The sequence below is a fragment of the Mustela nigripes genome, chromosome X, assembly GCF_022355385.1.
Source record: "Mustela nigripes isolate SB6536 chromosome X, MUSNIG.SB6536, whole genome shotgun sequence".
Lineage (NCBI taxonomy): Eukaryota > Metazoa > Chordata > Mammalia > Carnivora > Mustelidae > Mustela > Mustela nigripes.
The window spans coordinates 2,858,905-2,875,790 of NC_081575.1; the positions used below are offsets into that span (position 1 = coordinate 2,858,905).

General features: G+C 37.7%; 1 protein-coding gene across 1 annotated transcript in view; it reads left to right on the forward strand.

The window, feature by feature from the left end:
* GABRA3 (gamma-aminobutyric acid type A receptor subunit alpha3) overlaps positions 1–16,886 on the forward strand; it is a 385,158-nt gene that overhangs the window by 241,569 nt on the left and 126,703 nt on the right. The window contains exon 4 of the mRNA XM_059385929.1: positions 9,633–9,700. Coding sequence (XP_059241912.1) covers positions 9,633–9,700 — 68 coding nt within the window. The remainder of the gene's footprint in view (positions 1–9,632; positions 9,701–16,886) is intronic.

Consider the following 16,886-nt stretch of genomic DNA (forward strand, 5'->3'; position numbering starts at 1 on the left):
GAAGAGGTTGCTGCCTGTGTTCTCCTCAAGGATTTTGATGGATTCCTTTCTCACATTGAGGTCTTTCATCCCTTTTGAGTCTATTTTTGTGTGTGGTGTAAGGAAATGGTCCAATTTCATTTTTCTGCATGTGGCTGTCCAATTTTCCCAACACCATTTATTGAAGAGGCTGTCTTTTTTCCATTGGACATTCTTTCCTGCTTTGTTGAAGATTAGTTGACCATAGAGTTGAGGGTCTATTTCTGGGCTCTCTATTCTGTTCCATTGATCTATGTGTCTGTTTTTGTGCCAGTACCATGCTGCCTTGATGATGACAGCTTTGTAAAAGAGCTTGAAGACCACAGTAATTCTAATATTGTTTTGTTTTATGGTATCACTGATTTCTCAAAGCCTCCCCTCATGGTTCATTAGTAGTTTTTCTCTCTTTTCCTCAGATTCCTTCATTTCCATATATGTCTTCTATGACAGGACTCTCTTCTGTGTCATTTATCCTAGCTGTTGGTTTTTAATTTAAACTACATCTTAGTTAAAACATTTTTACTTTCAGCCTGATTAGATTTTATTTCTCCACTAAGAGATTCTCTAGTGTCTTTTATGCTTTTTTTTCCAAGCCCAGTTAGTAACTTTGTAAATGTTTTCCTGAATGCCATATCTGACATTTTATTTTTTTAAATTTTATTATTTTTTTTCAAGATTTTATTTATTTGAAAGAGAGATAGGAAATGCAAGTAGGCAGAGTGACAGGTGGAGGGAGAGGGAGAAACAAACTCCCCACCAATACGGGAGCTAGATTCAGGATTCTATCCCAGGACCCTGGGATCATGATCTGAGCTGAAGGCAGCCACTTAACCAACTGAACCATCCAGGCGTCCCCTGACATTTTCTTTATATCCATATCAATTAGATTTGTGACAGAGATTATTAACTCTGGTTCTTCATTTTGTTGTGAGTTCATCCTTCTAGTCATTTTTCCCAGAGAAGAGAGGATGAACGAGAGAACAAAATAAAGTCTCAACCATGACACAAGTGAAATACACACTAAACAAATCCAAAGAGTTCAGGAACAAAAGAAGGGGAGAGAAAATATAATCTCCCAGGTGGACATAACATGGTGATCCACTTGGTCCTGGGTGTATTTTGGTCTGTTTTTTAGAAGACACTAAATTCTGGGTTGGAACGAAAGCAAGACTTATATATAGAAAAAAATTTTGAATATGTAAAAGGAAGCCAAAAATGAATATCTATAAAATGCAAATGTAAAAATTAAAGTTAAAAAAGACTTAAAGACAAAGAGTTGATAAAATAAGAAAGTAGTTGAAAAAGAAAAAAAAAGAAAAATGAAATGGAAGTTTTTAAACTGAAAGATAAAGTTATAATGAGAATAAACCTTGAATTCTATATACTATTTTCCCTTAGCACTGGAGTTTTGCAGTTCTGTGTGCTCCATAAACTTGGTGGTTGCCTGTTGTTCCTGTTGGTCTTCTAGGGGAGGGGCCTGTTGTGCTGATTCTCAGTGTCTTTGTCTGGGTGGAGTTGCACCACTCCTTGCCAGGGGGCTGGGCTCAGTGTAAGGTGCTTCTGGTTGCTCTATGTGGCTTTTTTTCCCTTAGACTTTCTGTATTCCTTTAGAGGATGAAAATAAAAATGGCCATACCCCAATCTCCCATCCTGAGTCTGAAAGATCATGGTCTCCTCTCTTCAGTAAACCCTCAGGTAGAAGCAGTCTTCACTTTATTGTGTGCCAAACTCTACAGACTCCTGTGGTATGCATCCACACCGATCCTCCCAGGGGAAGATGAAGGGTCACTCTTTAGGGCCTTGGCTTGGAAAGCAGTCATCCAGTCATCTTGCAGTTCTCTTTATGCTGAACCAAGCTGATAGTCCCTTCTGGGGCTTGTTGAACATAACTGGCTTCCCCACTCCAGTGCTTGGCAACTCTGCTGGCTCAGGCATCCCCATTCATTCTGTGCCCTGGGGCTCCTGAGACAACACTGTCCCACCTTATGCCCTGTTTTGCATGCATCTCTCACAGGATCAGATTCCTAAGGATTCTGATTTTGCACTCCAGGGCTGTATCACTTTCTGGTAGCCAGCTTACAGAGGCTCCCACCCCCCCACCACCATTTTTTTTTATATATATTTCTTTTCAAAGTAACACAATTCATTGTTTATGCACAACACCCAGTGCTCCATGCAATACGTGCCCTCCATAATACCCACCACGTGGCTCCCACAACCTCCCACCCCCCGCCCCTTCAAAACCCTCAGATTGTTTTCAGAGTCCATAGTCTCTCATGGTTCATCTCCCCTTCCAATTTCCCTCAACTCCCTTCTCCTCTCCATCTCCATATGTCCTCCATGTTATTTGTTATGCCCCACAAATAAGTGAAACCATATGATAATTGACTCTGCTTGACATATTTCACTCAGCATAATCTCTTCCAGTTCCATCCATGTTGATACAAAAGTTGGGTATTCATCATTTCTGTTGGAGGCATAATACTCCATAGTGTATATGGACCACATCTTCCTTATCCATTCGTCCGTTGAAGGGCATCTTGGTTCTTTCCACAGTTTGGCAACCGTGGCCACTGCTGCTATAAACATTGGGGTACAGGTGGCCCTTCTTTTCACTACATCTGTATCTTGGGGGTAAATACCTAATAGTGCCATTGCAGGGTCATAGGGAATCTCTATTTTTAATTTCTTAAGGAATCTGCACACTGTTCTCCAAAGTGGCTGCACCAACTTGCATTCCCACCAACAGTGTAAGAGGGTTCCCCTTTCTCCACAACCTCTCCAACACACATTGTTTCCTGTCTTGCTACTTTTGGCCATTCTGACTGGTGTAAGGTGGTATCTCAATGTGGTTTTAATTTGAATCTCCCTGATGGCTAGTGAAGATGAACATATTTTCATGTGTCTGATAGCCATTTGTATGTCTTCATTGGAGAAGTGTCTGTTTATCTTTTTAATATCGCCACAGATTCACTTCTCCTCACCTCCTACATTGCAAAAATTAGTCACTTTTCCATTTATAGAATTCCATCAATTCTTTTCTTATATCTCAGATTGAAATCATCGATGTTCAGAACGATCTAGTAGTTATCTAGCTAAATTCAAGAGACCAGATGAAACGAGGTCCTCTACTCTTCTGCCAACTTGCCTCCTGTTGTGTTTCCATATACTAATAACAAACCACCTAAAAGAGAAAATCAAGAAAACAATGTCATTTACAATTGCATAAAAAGAATAAGACACCTAGTAATAAATTTAACCAATGAACTTGTACACTTGATGAAAGATATTAAAAATGACATAAATAAGTGGAAAGATAATCTGTGCTCATGGATTAGAAGAATTAATATTTTTAAATGTCCATATTACCCAAAGGAACCTACGGATTTAATATAATCTGTATCAAAACAGCAAAAACATTTTTCACGTAACTAGAACAAAAAAAAAAATCCTAAAATTTGTATAGAATCATGGAAGACCCCAAATAGTCAAAACAATTTTGAGAAAGAATAAAGCTGAAGGTACCATGTTCCCAGATATCCAACTATACTACAAATCTATAATAACCAAAATAGTATTATATTGGCATAAAAACAGACATGTAGATTAATGGTAGATTAATGGAATAGTATAGAGAGTCCAGAAATGAATCTATACCTATATTGTCAATTAGTTTACAACAAAGGAAGCAAAAATATACACTGGGGAAAAGATAATCTCTTCAATTAGTGATGTTGTGAAGACTGGATAGTCAAATGCAAAAGAATAAAATTTGACCACTATCTAACACCATACACAAAAATCAATTCAAAAAAGATTAATGACTTGAATATAAGATCTGAAACCATAAAACTCCTAGAAAAAAACAGATGGTAAACTCCTAGAAGTCAGTCCGCACTGGATTTTTGGATCTGAGGCCAAAGCAAAGGCAATAAAAGCAAAAATAGAGTAGTGGGACTACATCAAACTAAAAAGCTTCTGCAAAGCAAAGAAAACCATCAATGGAAATGAAAAGGCAGTCTACTGAATGGGAGAAAATATTTACAAGTCATATATTTGATAAGGAGTTAATATCCAAGATACATAAAGAATTCAACTCAATAGCAAAAGAAACCCATAAACCAATTGAAGAATGGGCAGAGAAATTTAACAGACACTTTAAGAAGAAGACATACAGATGGCTAATAGGCACATGAAAAAATGTTCAATGTTTCTAGTTACCAGGTAAATAAAAATTAAAACTACAATGAGATATCACCTCACACCTGTTGGAATCACTGTTATTAAAAAGAAAAATAATAATGTTAGGATGTAGAGAAAAGGGAACTCTTGTACACTGTTACACTGTTGGTAAAAATGTAAATTGGCACAGCCACAATGTAAAACATTTTGAAAGTTCCTCAAAACATTAAGTATATCTACCTTATAATCCAACTATTACACTTCTGGATATTTATCTGATGAAAATGAAAATACTAATTCAAAAATATATATGCACCCTTGTGTTCATTGAAGTATTATTTAGAATAGACAAGATATAGAAACAACTTGTGTTCATTGGTAGATGAATGGATAAAAAAGATTATATGTTTAATGAAAGAAGGAAATGAAATGAGGAAATGAAAGGAAGAAGGAAATGAAAGAAGGAAATTTTGCCATTTGTGATTTCATGCATGGGTCTTTAGGGTATTATGCTAAGTGAAATAAGGCAGACAGAGAGAAATACCATATGATTTCACCTATATGTGGGATCTAAAACAAAATAAAACAAATGAATAATTATCCTATGGTTTCACTCATATGGGGAACATAAGGAATAGCATGGAGGACCATAGGGGAAGGGAGGGAAAACTGAATAAGAAGAGATCACAAAGCAAGACAAACCATGAGAGACTCTGGACTCTGGGAAACAAACTCAGGGTTATAGAAGGGAGAGGGGTGGAGGAATGGGGTAGCCTGGTGATGGCTATAAAGGAGGGCACGTGTTGTGATGAGCACTGGGTATTACACACAACTAATCAATTGTTGAACACAACATCAAAAACTAATGATGTACTACATGTTGGCTAATTGAACATAATAATAAAAAAAGGAAGAAAATAGCCTAGAAAAAAATGAACAAATAATACAAAAAATAGTCATAGACACAAAGAATAGATTGGTGGTTATCAGAGGGGAAAAGAATTGTGGGGTGGGAGAAAAGGGTGAAGGGGGTCAATTGTAGTGTGATGGATGGTAACTAGACTTATTGGGATCACTTTGTAGGGTATACAAATATCAGATTATTATGCTCTACAACTGAAACTAATGTTACATACCAATTTTACCTCAATTATATATTTGTTCAACTAATGAATCATTGAATATTATATCAAAAACTAATGATATACTATACCTTTGCTAATTGAGTCTTAATTTTTTAAAAAAGGAAAATACGTATTTGCAATACAATCCAGGTACCTGACACAGATGGTGCAGCATAAACACAGTGCTAGACATCTAACCTATTAAATGTCAAAAGCTGAGAGCCTTGCCCGGTCTGCAAAAGAGGGTATGGGTCAATTGCAGAGACTAGATTAGAGCTAACACAGACTCTTGTAATTTCTTTTCCTCTAAATCACCGTTACTCCTCTACAGAGCTTATATATAATTAATACTATAGGGGGGTGGGGTTACTGAGGACTCACTGCATCTTAGTCCCCAAAGGTTATCAAAGACTAATGGAAAGGCTATTAACATAAGAAGAGAGCACACCAGCTCTCAGATCTGTGAAAGCCTGTTCATAAGTCACTGTAGCCCACTCCCTAAATTCATGTGGCCAACCAACCAAGATAGTCACATGTGACCTAATTTCTACCAGACCAGTCCATCTTCAAGATGAAAAGTATGTACAGCAATAAATGCTTGTTCTCCCCAATCTCAAGCAGACTTTGCACTGAGCATGGAGCCTGATGTAGGGCTTGACCTCATGACCCTGAGATCACGACCTGAGCTGAAATCAAGAGCTGGATGGTTAACCAACTGAGCCACCATGCAGGTGTCACAAGACCAATGTTTATATGTGTGCTAAGGTGGAACAGCTAGAGGGTTGAGGAACCTACTACTCTGGTTTCTGCCCAAAGGAGAAAATTAATGATTTCTTGGGAACCTTTTTTTTTTTTTAAGATTTTATTTATTTGACAGAGATCACAAGTAGGCAGAGAGGCAGGTGAGGCAGGGGGCAGGCTCTTTGATGAGCAGAGAGCCCAGTGGGGGCTCCATCTCAGAACCCTGGGATCATGACCTGAGCTGAAGGCAGAGGCTTAACCCGCTGAACCACCAGGAGCCACAGGAATATTTTTGAAGTCAAACTAGAAAACAGTTTGTTATGAACAACATAATCAATGTAAACACAGTGATCATTTTACTCTTTCAGATCAAGTAAACAGAAGTGACATGGGGACTGGTTGATGAGTTCCCCACCAGTGGGAGTACAACTGAGGGCTAAGGTCATGTGTGTTCATGTAAAGACAGGAGCTTTCAAGCATTTCCAATATCACTGTAAATTGCAAAAGGAAAACAATTCTGTTCACCTTTGGTTTCAAAGGGTAACATTGGAAGGAAATTGGATCTCCAAATCAAATAAAACACCAAGAAACATCTGAAAACAATTATTAAACACAGTGGGGGGTGAGGCCCTCTAATTTATCCATTAATTTATGTCTCACATTTGTCTCTTCTGAGAAGACTGTGAACAGGGCTTAGACTATGAATTGTAGCCCTCACCAGTTCTAGTCTAATTCATTGATCTTTTCATTGAGTTAAATGAAAGCAAATTTCTAATTCTTTCACACAGAGAAGCTAGAGTGGTGAGTGGACACTCTCTTCTATCTCTGGTCCTTAGATTTCTGGGTGACTTTTGTTTATTTGTACTTTACCCATTTATCATTTCTTGCTTTTTCCTCCAGTCCTTTTCTAATTATATCCTCTTCTCTTTCTTTCTTCTCTCCTTCTTTACTCTCCCTCCCCCTAACTGGACCAAAACTTCCCATCTTTCCTTCCCTTCTGCAAAGTCAGGGAAATTTCTGAAGCCTGGGGTGACCCCTAACTCATTGGGAAAGCAGTTTCTCCACACTGTTTTCTTCTTAGCAATCAAGGGGAGCATTTTATGTGAAAGTGAATAGTTGAGAGAGAGGGAGAGCACCAAATTTCCATAAAACCTCCTACATTCCTCAGGCAGCTTGCTTCTTGCTACCATTGGTCACTTTTAGTCAGTTTTTTTTGCTTGACTTTACAGTCAGAGTTCCTCGTTAGTACAAAGAAAATATTCAGAATTTGTATGGTCCTATACCATCATTGTCAGGGACAGAAATCCAGAATCTAAGCCTTGCCGTCTTAGCCCAATACTCTTTGTTATAGCCATTTTCCTTTCTACCTATAGTGACTCCACTCTCCCCTGGGTCATCTCCTATAATTTAACTTTACCACCAGTATCTTTCTCCTTCTTTTTCTGTGGTCTGGGTAATCTGTTTTTAGTCTGTTTAACTATCTTACAATTTTACAATTATATTGGTTTAGAAAGTTGTTCTGTACTTACACCCTGCCTATAATACTGGATTCAAGTGTAATTATGGTCTCTTCCATTACTTACTTAAATTTGTTTTATGTACTTGAGGGTAGGACAATACTTCTCAAGCCAGTGAACCTGGGAGTGTATCTGAAGGGAAAAGTCTTCAGGAGGCATGTTCTGGGTCCTGAAGTGTTATCTCTTCTCCTTCAAGTATAGAAATTGCTCTGAAAGAAGCCTATACTCCAGATAGAAAACAAAACTACTTAAAACACAGCTCTAAGGGCTCCAGGGTGACATAGTCTGTCAAGCAACCGATTCTTGGTTTTGACTCAGGATGTTATCTCAGGGTTGTGAGACGGAGCTCTGCAAGACTGAGCCCCAGAGGATCAAGCCTGGCAAAAGGGAGCCCTACAAGGGCAGGTTCTGCATTGGGTTCTGCATGGGACTCCACAATCATGTAGAGTTTGCTTGGGATTCTCTCTCCCTCTCCTTTGTCCCATCCACTTCTCATGTGTACTCTCTCTCTCTTATTCAAAAATAGGTAAATAAATCTTTAAAAATAAATGAAACATATCTCTAGTTTCAAAGACATGTTATTTGCTGATTAAGTCTGCAAGTAAGGTGTGTTTTGATGAATTGACTATAGTGCTGATTATTATTACTATGAAAATGTAATTTTGTAGATATATAGATGTATATAAGTATAAATCAAAACTTTTTTAAAAAGATTTTATTTATTTATTTGACAGACAGAGATCACAAGCAGGCAGAGAGGCAGGCAGAGAGAGAGGAAGGGAAGCAGGCACCCTGCAGAGCAGAGAGCCTGACGCGGGGCTCAATCCCAGGACTCAGGGATCATGACCCGAGCCGAAGGCAGAGGCTTTAACCCACTGAGCCACCCAGGCACCCCAAATATAAATCAAAACTTATGTGGCCTTATTGATATTGGCTGCGCTACTGGTGTACTCTTCTGGGGTTTGGTGTTCTGGACTGAAATGGGATTTATTTGAATTTAATATAATGATGAAGTAGATGAAGTATTTGCTAGGCTGTTATAGACTTTCCTGTGTTTTATTTGAGGAATGGTGGAGTGTGTGGGTTAGTCTGATCTACACTGGGATAAATAGTGTTGGCTGAAACAGGAAAAGAGAAAAACTTAGCAATGAAATAACTTACCTCTCTGGGTATCAGTTTCCAACTTGGCAAATATGTGATGAGATTCGTCCATCCATACAAAAATTATTCAGTGAGTATCACCTGAGTAACAGGCTCCTTTTCAATGTACTGAGAATATAGGGATAACAAAACAGGGTCACTGCTATAGAGGACCTTTTGTGTAAGGTGGGGATAATACAATAAGGAAAAATAAATACAAAGAGAATGTGTCAAGTGATATCAGTCAACTTCAACTCTCAGTCACTTAACCCAGTGAAAATATTTTTCTCATTCATGCAGTCTGTTGTGGAGCCAGGCAACTTTCAAGCAGTTGTCCTTCATGTGTTGGCTCATCATTCCAGGATGTTTCAATCTTATGATAGCTCTATTATGACATGTTTCTATGATGACCATGGCAGGAAGGGTCTTACATTGGACATTAATTGTTCCAGCTAGAAAGGGACACATATAACTTCATTCCACAACCAAAAATAGTCACATGGCCTCTCCCTATGTTAAGTGGGCAGGGGAATGGGAGGGCAATCATTCTGTGTTCCTGGAAGTATTAAAGTTGGATATTAGAACCTACCACAGGTAAGGGTAATTCTGGTGTGAAATTCCAGCACATATGAATATCAGAGATCTCTCAGGGCTCTTAATCTTTAGAGTTTGGGGATTCTGTTGTTATTCTCAATGATACCTAAAGGGTAAACTTTGTACCTGTACCTAGCATGTTCTCTGAACAAATAGCATAGGTGAGAAGTTTTTGAGAGGTTTTCCTATCACTCTGTCAGGTATACTTTTTCAGATGTAGCAAGTTAGCTGTCATTTGGAGTACTGCACTGGTCTTTCTTTGAGTTAAGGGAATTGACTTTCATGACACTCTGCTTTTCTACTTTCCTTGGCCTAGATGCAGTGACTGAAGTGAAGACTGACATCTATGTGACCAGTTTTGGACCTGTGTCAGACACTGATATGGTAAGTTATAGTTCCTGCAAAGGTAAAAGTGAAAGAAGATGCAACAGATCAAAGAAAATAAATTGGAGCTTGTTAGTACCTTCTAGGGAGAAACCTTGTCTCATACGAATTCCCTACCTTCGCCATCCTACATTTGGCCAAATTTGTCTTTTCCTTTGCTCTCCCCATGTAGTCACATATAAAGCATATGCCCTCATGAGGACTACCCTTCCCTTCTTTCCACAACACATCTTTCAAAATTAAACTTGTATCCCTATGCTCAAATTTTCCCTGACTTCTCTCTTCATATTTTGTCAGCACTCCACACATATTAACAGAGATAGGTTATGTGAGGAGAGCATTGTGGTAAACCCTCTCAAAGTGTCAGCAGCCTGCAGTATCATCCAAGAAATCTGTTCCTTGCAAAAAGGCCCTACTCGTTGGGGGTAATGGACTGGCAATGGTAATGCAAAATATTTGGAGAAAGAGTCAAAACCACTTTTGGAAACTTTCTTCTACAGATGTGAGCAGGGAAAACTTCAGAGGAAAGTCAAGGAATAGGGCAGGATATAGCAGAGGTAGTAAAGGGAGACTCAAGAGTCATCTTCAGTGACTTCCCTTCTCCTTCCATTATCCCTTGCTGCCAAAGCAAAGAATGTAGTAGTGAGACAGGAGACCCCATCCTAAAGGACCACCCAGTTAATACCTACTATGTATCAGATATCGGAATAATTTTCATGAAGGGAAATAAGCTATTATATGCTCAATATGCCTGGCAGTTAATAGATGCTCAAAGAATCTGTATTGAATGAGTGACTTTGTATGGAAAATAAGAATCTTAAAATCAAAAAGAAATATCCAAAAAAATATGAAATGTCCATGATCACTACTTGGATTTTTTTCTGTGTATCTTCAGTGGGACTACTACTTAGCAGGGGACAAGACTTCTTTAGACCTGTTGGTAAATATAAACAGTTGTATAACGATGTGATAGAATTTGCCTGTGGGTAATATAGAATGATTGAGTAGATATTAATAGGGCAGTAAATATATACAAGTATTGTTTGAGAATGATTTAGAATTACCTAGCAGTCTGTACAAGATGGACTACAAGTGGGAAAAGACTTGAGGCTAAGAGTTGGTTTAGGTATGTTGACTTTACATGGCTCTTCTTTCAGTCAGGCAAGGTCTATGAGTTATTTGGAGAAGTAGGCTAGTTTTCAGCAGAGGGAATCATGAGTGGTTGTGAGGCCGGGCCTGAACTTTGCTTTTCAAGTGTGGAGAAAAGAGGATACAGAAATATAACAGACTCCTTGTATATCCCTTAAGGGCAAGTACAAAGTCTTCATGGCTTCCCTGGCATTTAATAGAATACTTGACACATAGGGAGAGCTCAGTAAGGGGCAAGTTTGATGTATGAGGGGTGGAGGAGACAGGTATCTCACAAGGACATCGGGAAAGCCTGTATTTCTAGATTATGCCCTCTCAACATGTTTACTAATGCCCACAGCTTTAGATCCATGCATGTGTTAAAACTATTGTTCAGTTGGTCATTCAACATTGCATTAAGGGTTTCTAGGATTCCCTATATTCAGAGAGCTTATAGGCCACTGGAGATAACCAGATTCATCAGGGATATGCAGCTCTCTCTTTGTTTTACTGGGAACTAGTGATGAATTAGGACTTTTGTAAGAAAGTGACAAAAGCTACTCTATGAACACACATTTATATTCATACACTCTCATTTACTCTCACTTATACACCAGTATCCACAAATACATTCAGAAAAATATACATGCACACAAAAAAATACACACTTGATAAAAAATAGTCCACATGCTATCCCAGGCACTTCACGAACACACATGTGCAAACAGATACCTAAATGCAGGAATACTATGGAAACATATATGTAGCCCCTCCCCAAACCAGCTACTCTCCCTGCTCCTTCCCCACCCAAGTTGGCGCACATGGGTATGCAGAGGCCCTTCAGACATTTCAAACAGTCCAGATATTCTATCTCTTGAAGTTTTGTATTCTACTTGCTTGTTTTTCTCCTCCACGATTAAGTAGAAATAACAGAATGGCTTTCCTGATATGGAGGGCAGACTTTAATCAAATAAACTTCAGGTTATTTTTAGCTGCACTTCTATCTTGTTACAAGGTAGAATAGCTATGATCACTCTGACTGGGAAGCACATTAATGGTGTTTTAAAATTTCTTTTTCCTGTACAACTTAGTATACTGTGACAATTGACCCTCAGTCAGGGATGATTTTTTGGGTGAAACATCAGAAAGTTGTCTGACTTTAACAACTAGCTGAAGCAACAAACCCAGCTCTCCTGAGACTACAGACTACTTGGGCAAGTAGATGAAAATTAGAGCTGGCTGGGTTCTTGAATCACTTTCAGCCAAATGGAATTTTGGTCCAGAATACTTTCTTAAGGAAATAGGGACAAGTTTCTTGTCCGTAAAGAAGAAAAACTGTGGTGCCAGTTTGAACATTGAACCAGTATCACCCATAACCCTTTGCAGCCATTGTAATCCTTACTCAAACACTGACCTTCACAGACATAGATCCTGAGTTTGACAAAAAGCTCCATTGGGGCACCTGGGTGGCTCAGTGGGTTAAAGCCTCTGTCTTCAGCTCAGGGTCCTGGGATCAGGCCCCACATGGGGCTCTCTGCTCAGCGGGAAGCCTGCTTCTCCCTCTCTCTCTGCCTATTTGTGATCTCTCTCTGTCAAAATAAATAAATAAAATTTTTGAAAATGCTCCATTAAGGGCTGTATCTGTTTTGTTAATCTTCATATCACCAATACCTTATCAATGTTTGGCACTTGACTGAAAGTCCTTCAAAGTTAGAGAATATGTCTGATACATTTCTGTATCTCTAGCACCTAGCATAAGAACTGATACAATTCCTTTTTAAAGTGTTTACCGAAATGATATGAAACATTAGTAGCAAGCCATGCAGACAAAGAGTAAAGTAGCTTTCTTTAGGAGATACTATGGAATAGCAAGTTTAGTAAGTCCATTGGGCTACTAGTTTGGGTGGCTTTGACCTTATGAATATAAAGAGATGTGACAATAGGGAATTGGGCAGATAGATGAAAGCAAACAGTAGTAGATGTTTCTGTGGGAAAAGTCAGAGAAAGAAAATTTATTAAAGAGTACAGATATACATTGGAAACTGATTACAATGGGAATTTTATAGGCATCACAAATGAAACTCTTCCATTAACCATTTGTAACAAATAAAGCTTGATGGTATAAAAAAAAAAAAATACATGGTGCTCCTCAGCAGTAACACCAATCCTATATCCATGCTCTTCCAGGAGACAGAGAAGGGATACAATTCCAATTTGAATTATCCAAGGCTGTATGACCTTCTATGACTTTCTATTTTTAGAAGAATTTACACCATTTTCTCAATCCATATATGGAAAGAATGGTATAGGTAACAATGAAGAGAATGTTGCAAAAAAATCAGTGAAAATGCAGTTTCATTGCCTCTTCTCTCTTAAATTGGTTATGTTTATTCCTCACCAGTGAGCAATGACTCTTGGCAAGTGGAAATTTTCCCTGGTCTCTCAAGAGCCTTTGAATCAGAATGCAGAGAAAGTGGGATACCGGCTTAGAAATGGAATGCTATGCATATGACCAGTGATTGGAAAGAAAGGTAGAAAGGTGACAGTTGATAATTCTCTAAGAGAGTAGATCTTAAGTATTCTTACCACACACACACACAAACACAGGTGACTATATGAGGTGATAGAAGTGTTAATTTGATTGTGGTAATTATTTCACAGTGTATACATATATTAAATGATCACATTATACATCTTTACAAATCACATTGTACAACTTAAATGTATATGATTTTTATTTGACAATCATAACTCAGTAAAGCTGGAAAAAAAAGAAAGCTAACAGCTGAGAAAATTTGGATGCTCTCCTAGTCTGAAACACCTTCTAAGCTAAACTCCTTCCTAAGGCCCCAGATTTTGACATGCCACAGGTTCAGGGACCCAGGGTCTATCTTAATGTACTGATAAAGCTAGTGAGAAAATTAGGAGGACAAAGAGCATGTTAGTAGAGTCAGAATGAGAACAACTGGGAAACTTAAAATGCCAATTCTAGGTATTGTCAACGTCACTCTCTTCCCAGGGATGCTTTAACTGTTAAGATACCTGCTTGGTAACAACTGTCAGCTGCTACTTGTCAACAGAGAAACTTCCCAGGGTATACAGTGGACAGCCAGGCTATGAGGCAAGTAATACAATAAGAGAACTAATCAAATAGCCTAATGAAAAAAAAAAAAAGAAGAAAGAGGCTATGAATATGAATTCATAAAAGATATAATCATGATTCTTTTTAACAGATGGTATATATTTTAGTCTGACTACTGTTTGTGAAAATCATGCAAAGTTACCAGAGTATCCAAAGACCATAAAAGAAGAAATTGGTGTTGATTAAAAAGAAATTAGCACAGAGACCTCTTTCCTGGTGGCAGTGGGCTTGAAATTGTTGTACCTGTTTCCTGCCTAGCACTGGAAAAAGTGGCTATGTTCATTTTAAGACCTCACTTACAAGTAGTTAAGTCACAGAATGAAGGGGAGCCTTTGTCTATTTTGAAAGCCTCTTGAGCTGTCAGTTTCCTCTTATTCTATAAGATACTATACTCCCAGATGCAACATAGGAGTCCACGTCTATGGGGTTTTGCCTAGGAATCCATGCCCAGAAATCTGGCTACTTTTATGTGAAATAGATGGGAAGGCCACATAAACAATGCTAATAAGACTATTTCAAGGACTAAAAGCAATTGAAAGGGACAGGTGGATTATAATTCTTCAAAATTCAGAATGATGGTAAGAAGGCAAAGAGCAAAGGGGGGAAAATAAGAGGGGAGTGGTCTACCTATGAGGCAATGAATGCCTTTACTGTAATGCAATTGCCAAGTACCTTAGCCATAGAACCTGCTAAAATTAAATCAGACTTGTAGTCACTTTCTAGAAGCCTGCTTTGATACACTGCACAGTGTTAGAGAATTGAAGACATTCAGGGTCTAACACTAAACCAGAAATTCTTCCCCAAGTGCTATAAGTCATCTTTGCCTAGTGTAGTGCCTTTCCCAGGGGGCAGATTTAAGTTTATTATCTGGGATGTTTTATTTAAATGCCTCACAAAACAATGACATTTATTTGTCAGTTTGGAGGCCATCATTTTTTGAGAGTATACAAGGATTCAATTTGCAAAGAAGGAATTTATTTCATTGTTAGAATGGTCAGGTCAAAGTTGATTGCTTTTGGCCAAAGGTCATGGTATACTTATGGAACAAATAATCGCTATATGATTTCCCCCAATAATTCTGACTATACAAAAAATAATGTTAAAAATGGATACCCATAACCTAGCTTTTTTAAATCTTAAAAATTTTTCCATGTTTTTTCTCATAATAAAAAAATCTTTGGTGATATAGATGAAGTCCCCTATGTACCTTTTCCTGATTCCATTTTTCTCTCTCACTCTCTCCCCAATTAGAGATAATTAAAACAATGAATTTTCTTTTTTTGGTCATTTCTACACATATTCTAGACTTATAACTAAAAATCTATATATCACACGGAAAAAGCAAATATTACAATAAATAACACATAGTGGTTTTCAAATTATAAATATATTTCAAATTATAAAATGGATCATAGCTTGTGTATTATTTTATAATTTTTTTCAACCATGTATCAGAAGTTATTGTTTTTGATACATTTAACTCTAATTCATTTATTTTAACTGCTATACAGTATTTCAGTGTATGCATATTTTTTATTTATATATTTGTCCAATTATCTTGCCAATGTTCATTTAGGCTCTTTCTAAATTTTTTGCTATTATAAACACTGATAACAATAAACATTCTTTTTTAAAGATTTTATTTATTTATTTGTTTGTTTGTTTATTTGAGAGAGAGAGATCACAAGTAGGCAGAGAGGCAGGCAGAGGGAGAGGAGGAAGCAGGCTCCCCGCTGAGCAGAGAGCCTGATGTGGGGCTCGATCCCAGGACCCTGAGATCATGACCTGAGCCGAAGGCAGAGGCTTACCCTGCTGAACCACCCAGGCACCCCAAGAATAAACATTCTTGTACACATCTTGAAAACAGGTTTGAGTTTTTGTAGGGTATGTACTTACAGATAATTTTTTTTTATTTGTAGCAGTTGTACATTTTTAACTTTTTTTTTTTTTTCAGATAGGACCAAATTACAATCTTAATGGGTTGTAACAATTTATAATCCCACTGGCAGGGTATGAAAGGCTCATTTCTCCACAGTTTTGTTAACTTTCTAGTATTACAGTATTTTTTTGCCATTCTGATGAGCATGTAATTGTGTCTAATTGATATTAGTGGCATTTTCCTGATTACCTTTGAGGTTAAGCACTCTTTCATGTGTTTAGTGGCCAATATGACCACTAAAAGCAAGGTAACTTTGCCATCACCTACACTACAACCACCACAGTAAAAATAGAAACTCCATGCAGATCTTGTTTCCTCATGTTGACACTTCTGAACTGAACTGAAGTTTACTGTTGGAAATACATGCGTGTGTGTGTGTGTGTGTGTGTGTGTGCATGTTTGTGTGATTGGTGTTTCTTAGGTCACTAGTCTGATTCTAGCTCCAAAACACTGGTAATTTAAGTTTTGATTCCTATCTTATGAAGGCAGAACTCATAATATGGGAGTTTCTATAAGATTTTCTAGAAAGGACAAACAATTGACAATGAACAGTAATAAATATAGATATACCTACTGTACATTTTATTGGTAGTTTTCTAAGGTATGTATGTGTGTGTTTATAAATGTATTTGAAGTTTTGCAACTTTTCTTTTGTCCCCTATTAAGATGATTGCATGATTTCTCTCCTTCAATCTATTAATACAGTTAATTACATTAATAGTTTTCTCTAATGTAGGTCACCTTTTACATTCCTTGAAAAAAATCAGACTTGATAATGATTTTTAAATGCATGTATTAGTTTAACTATTATTTTTTTTCATGATTCTTTGTATCTGTGTTCATAGAGGAGTTCCCAATTTAAACTACTTCTCAGACCTCTCTACTCTTGTCACCCTATAATCTGTTCTTTACAAGATGGTAGTGATTATAACACACACACACACACACACACACACACACACACATTCTGACACACA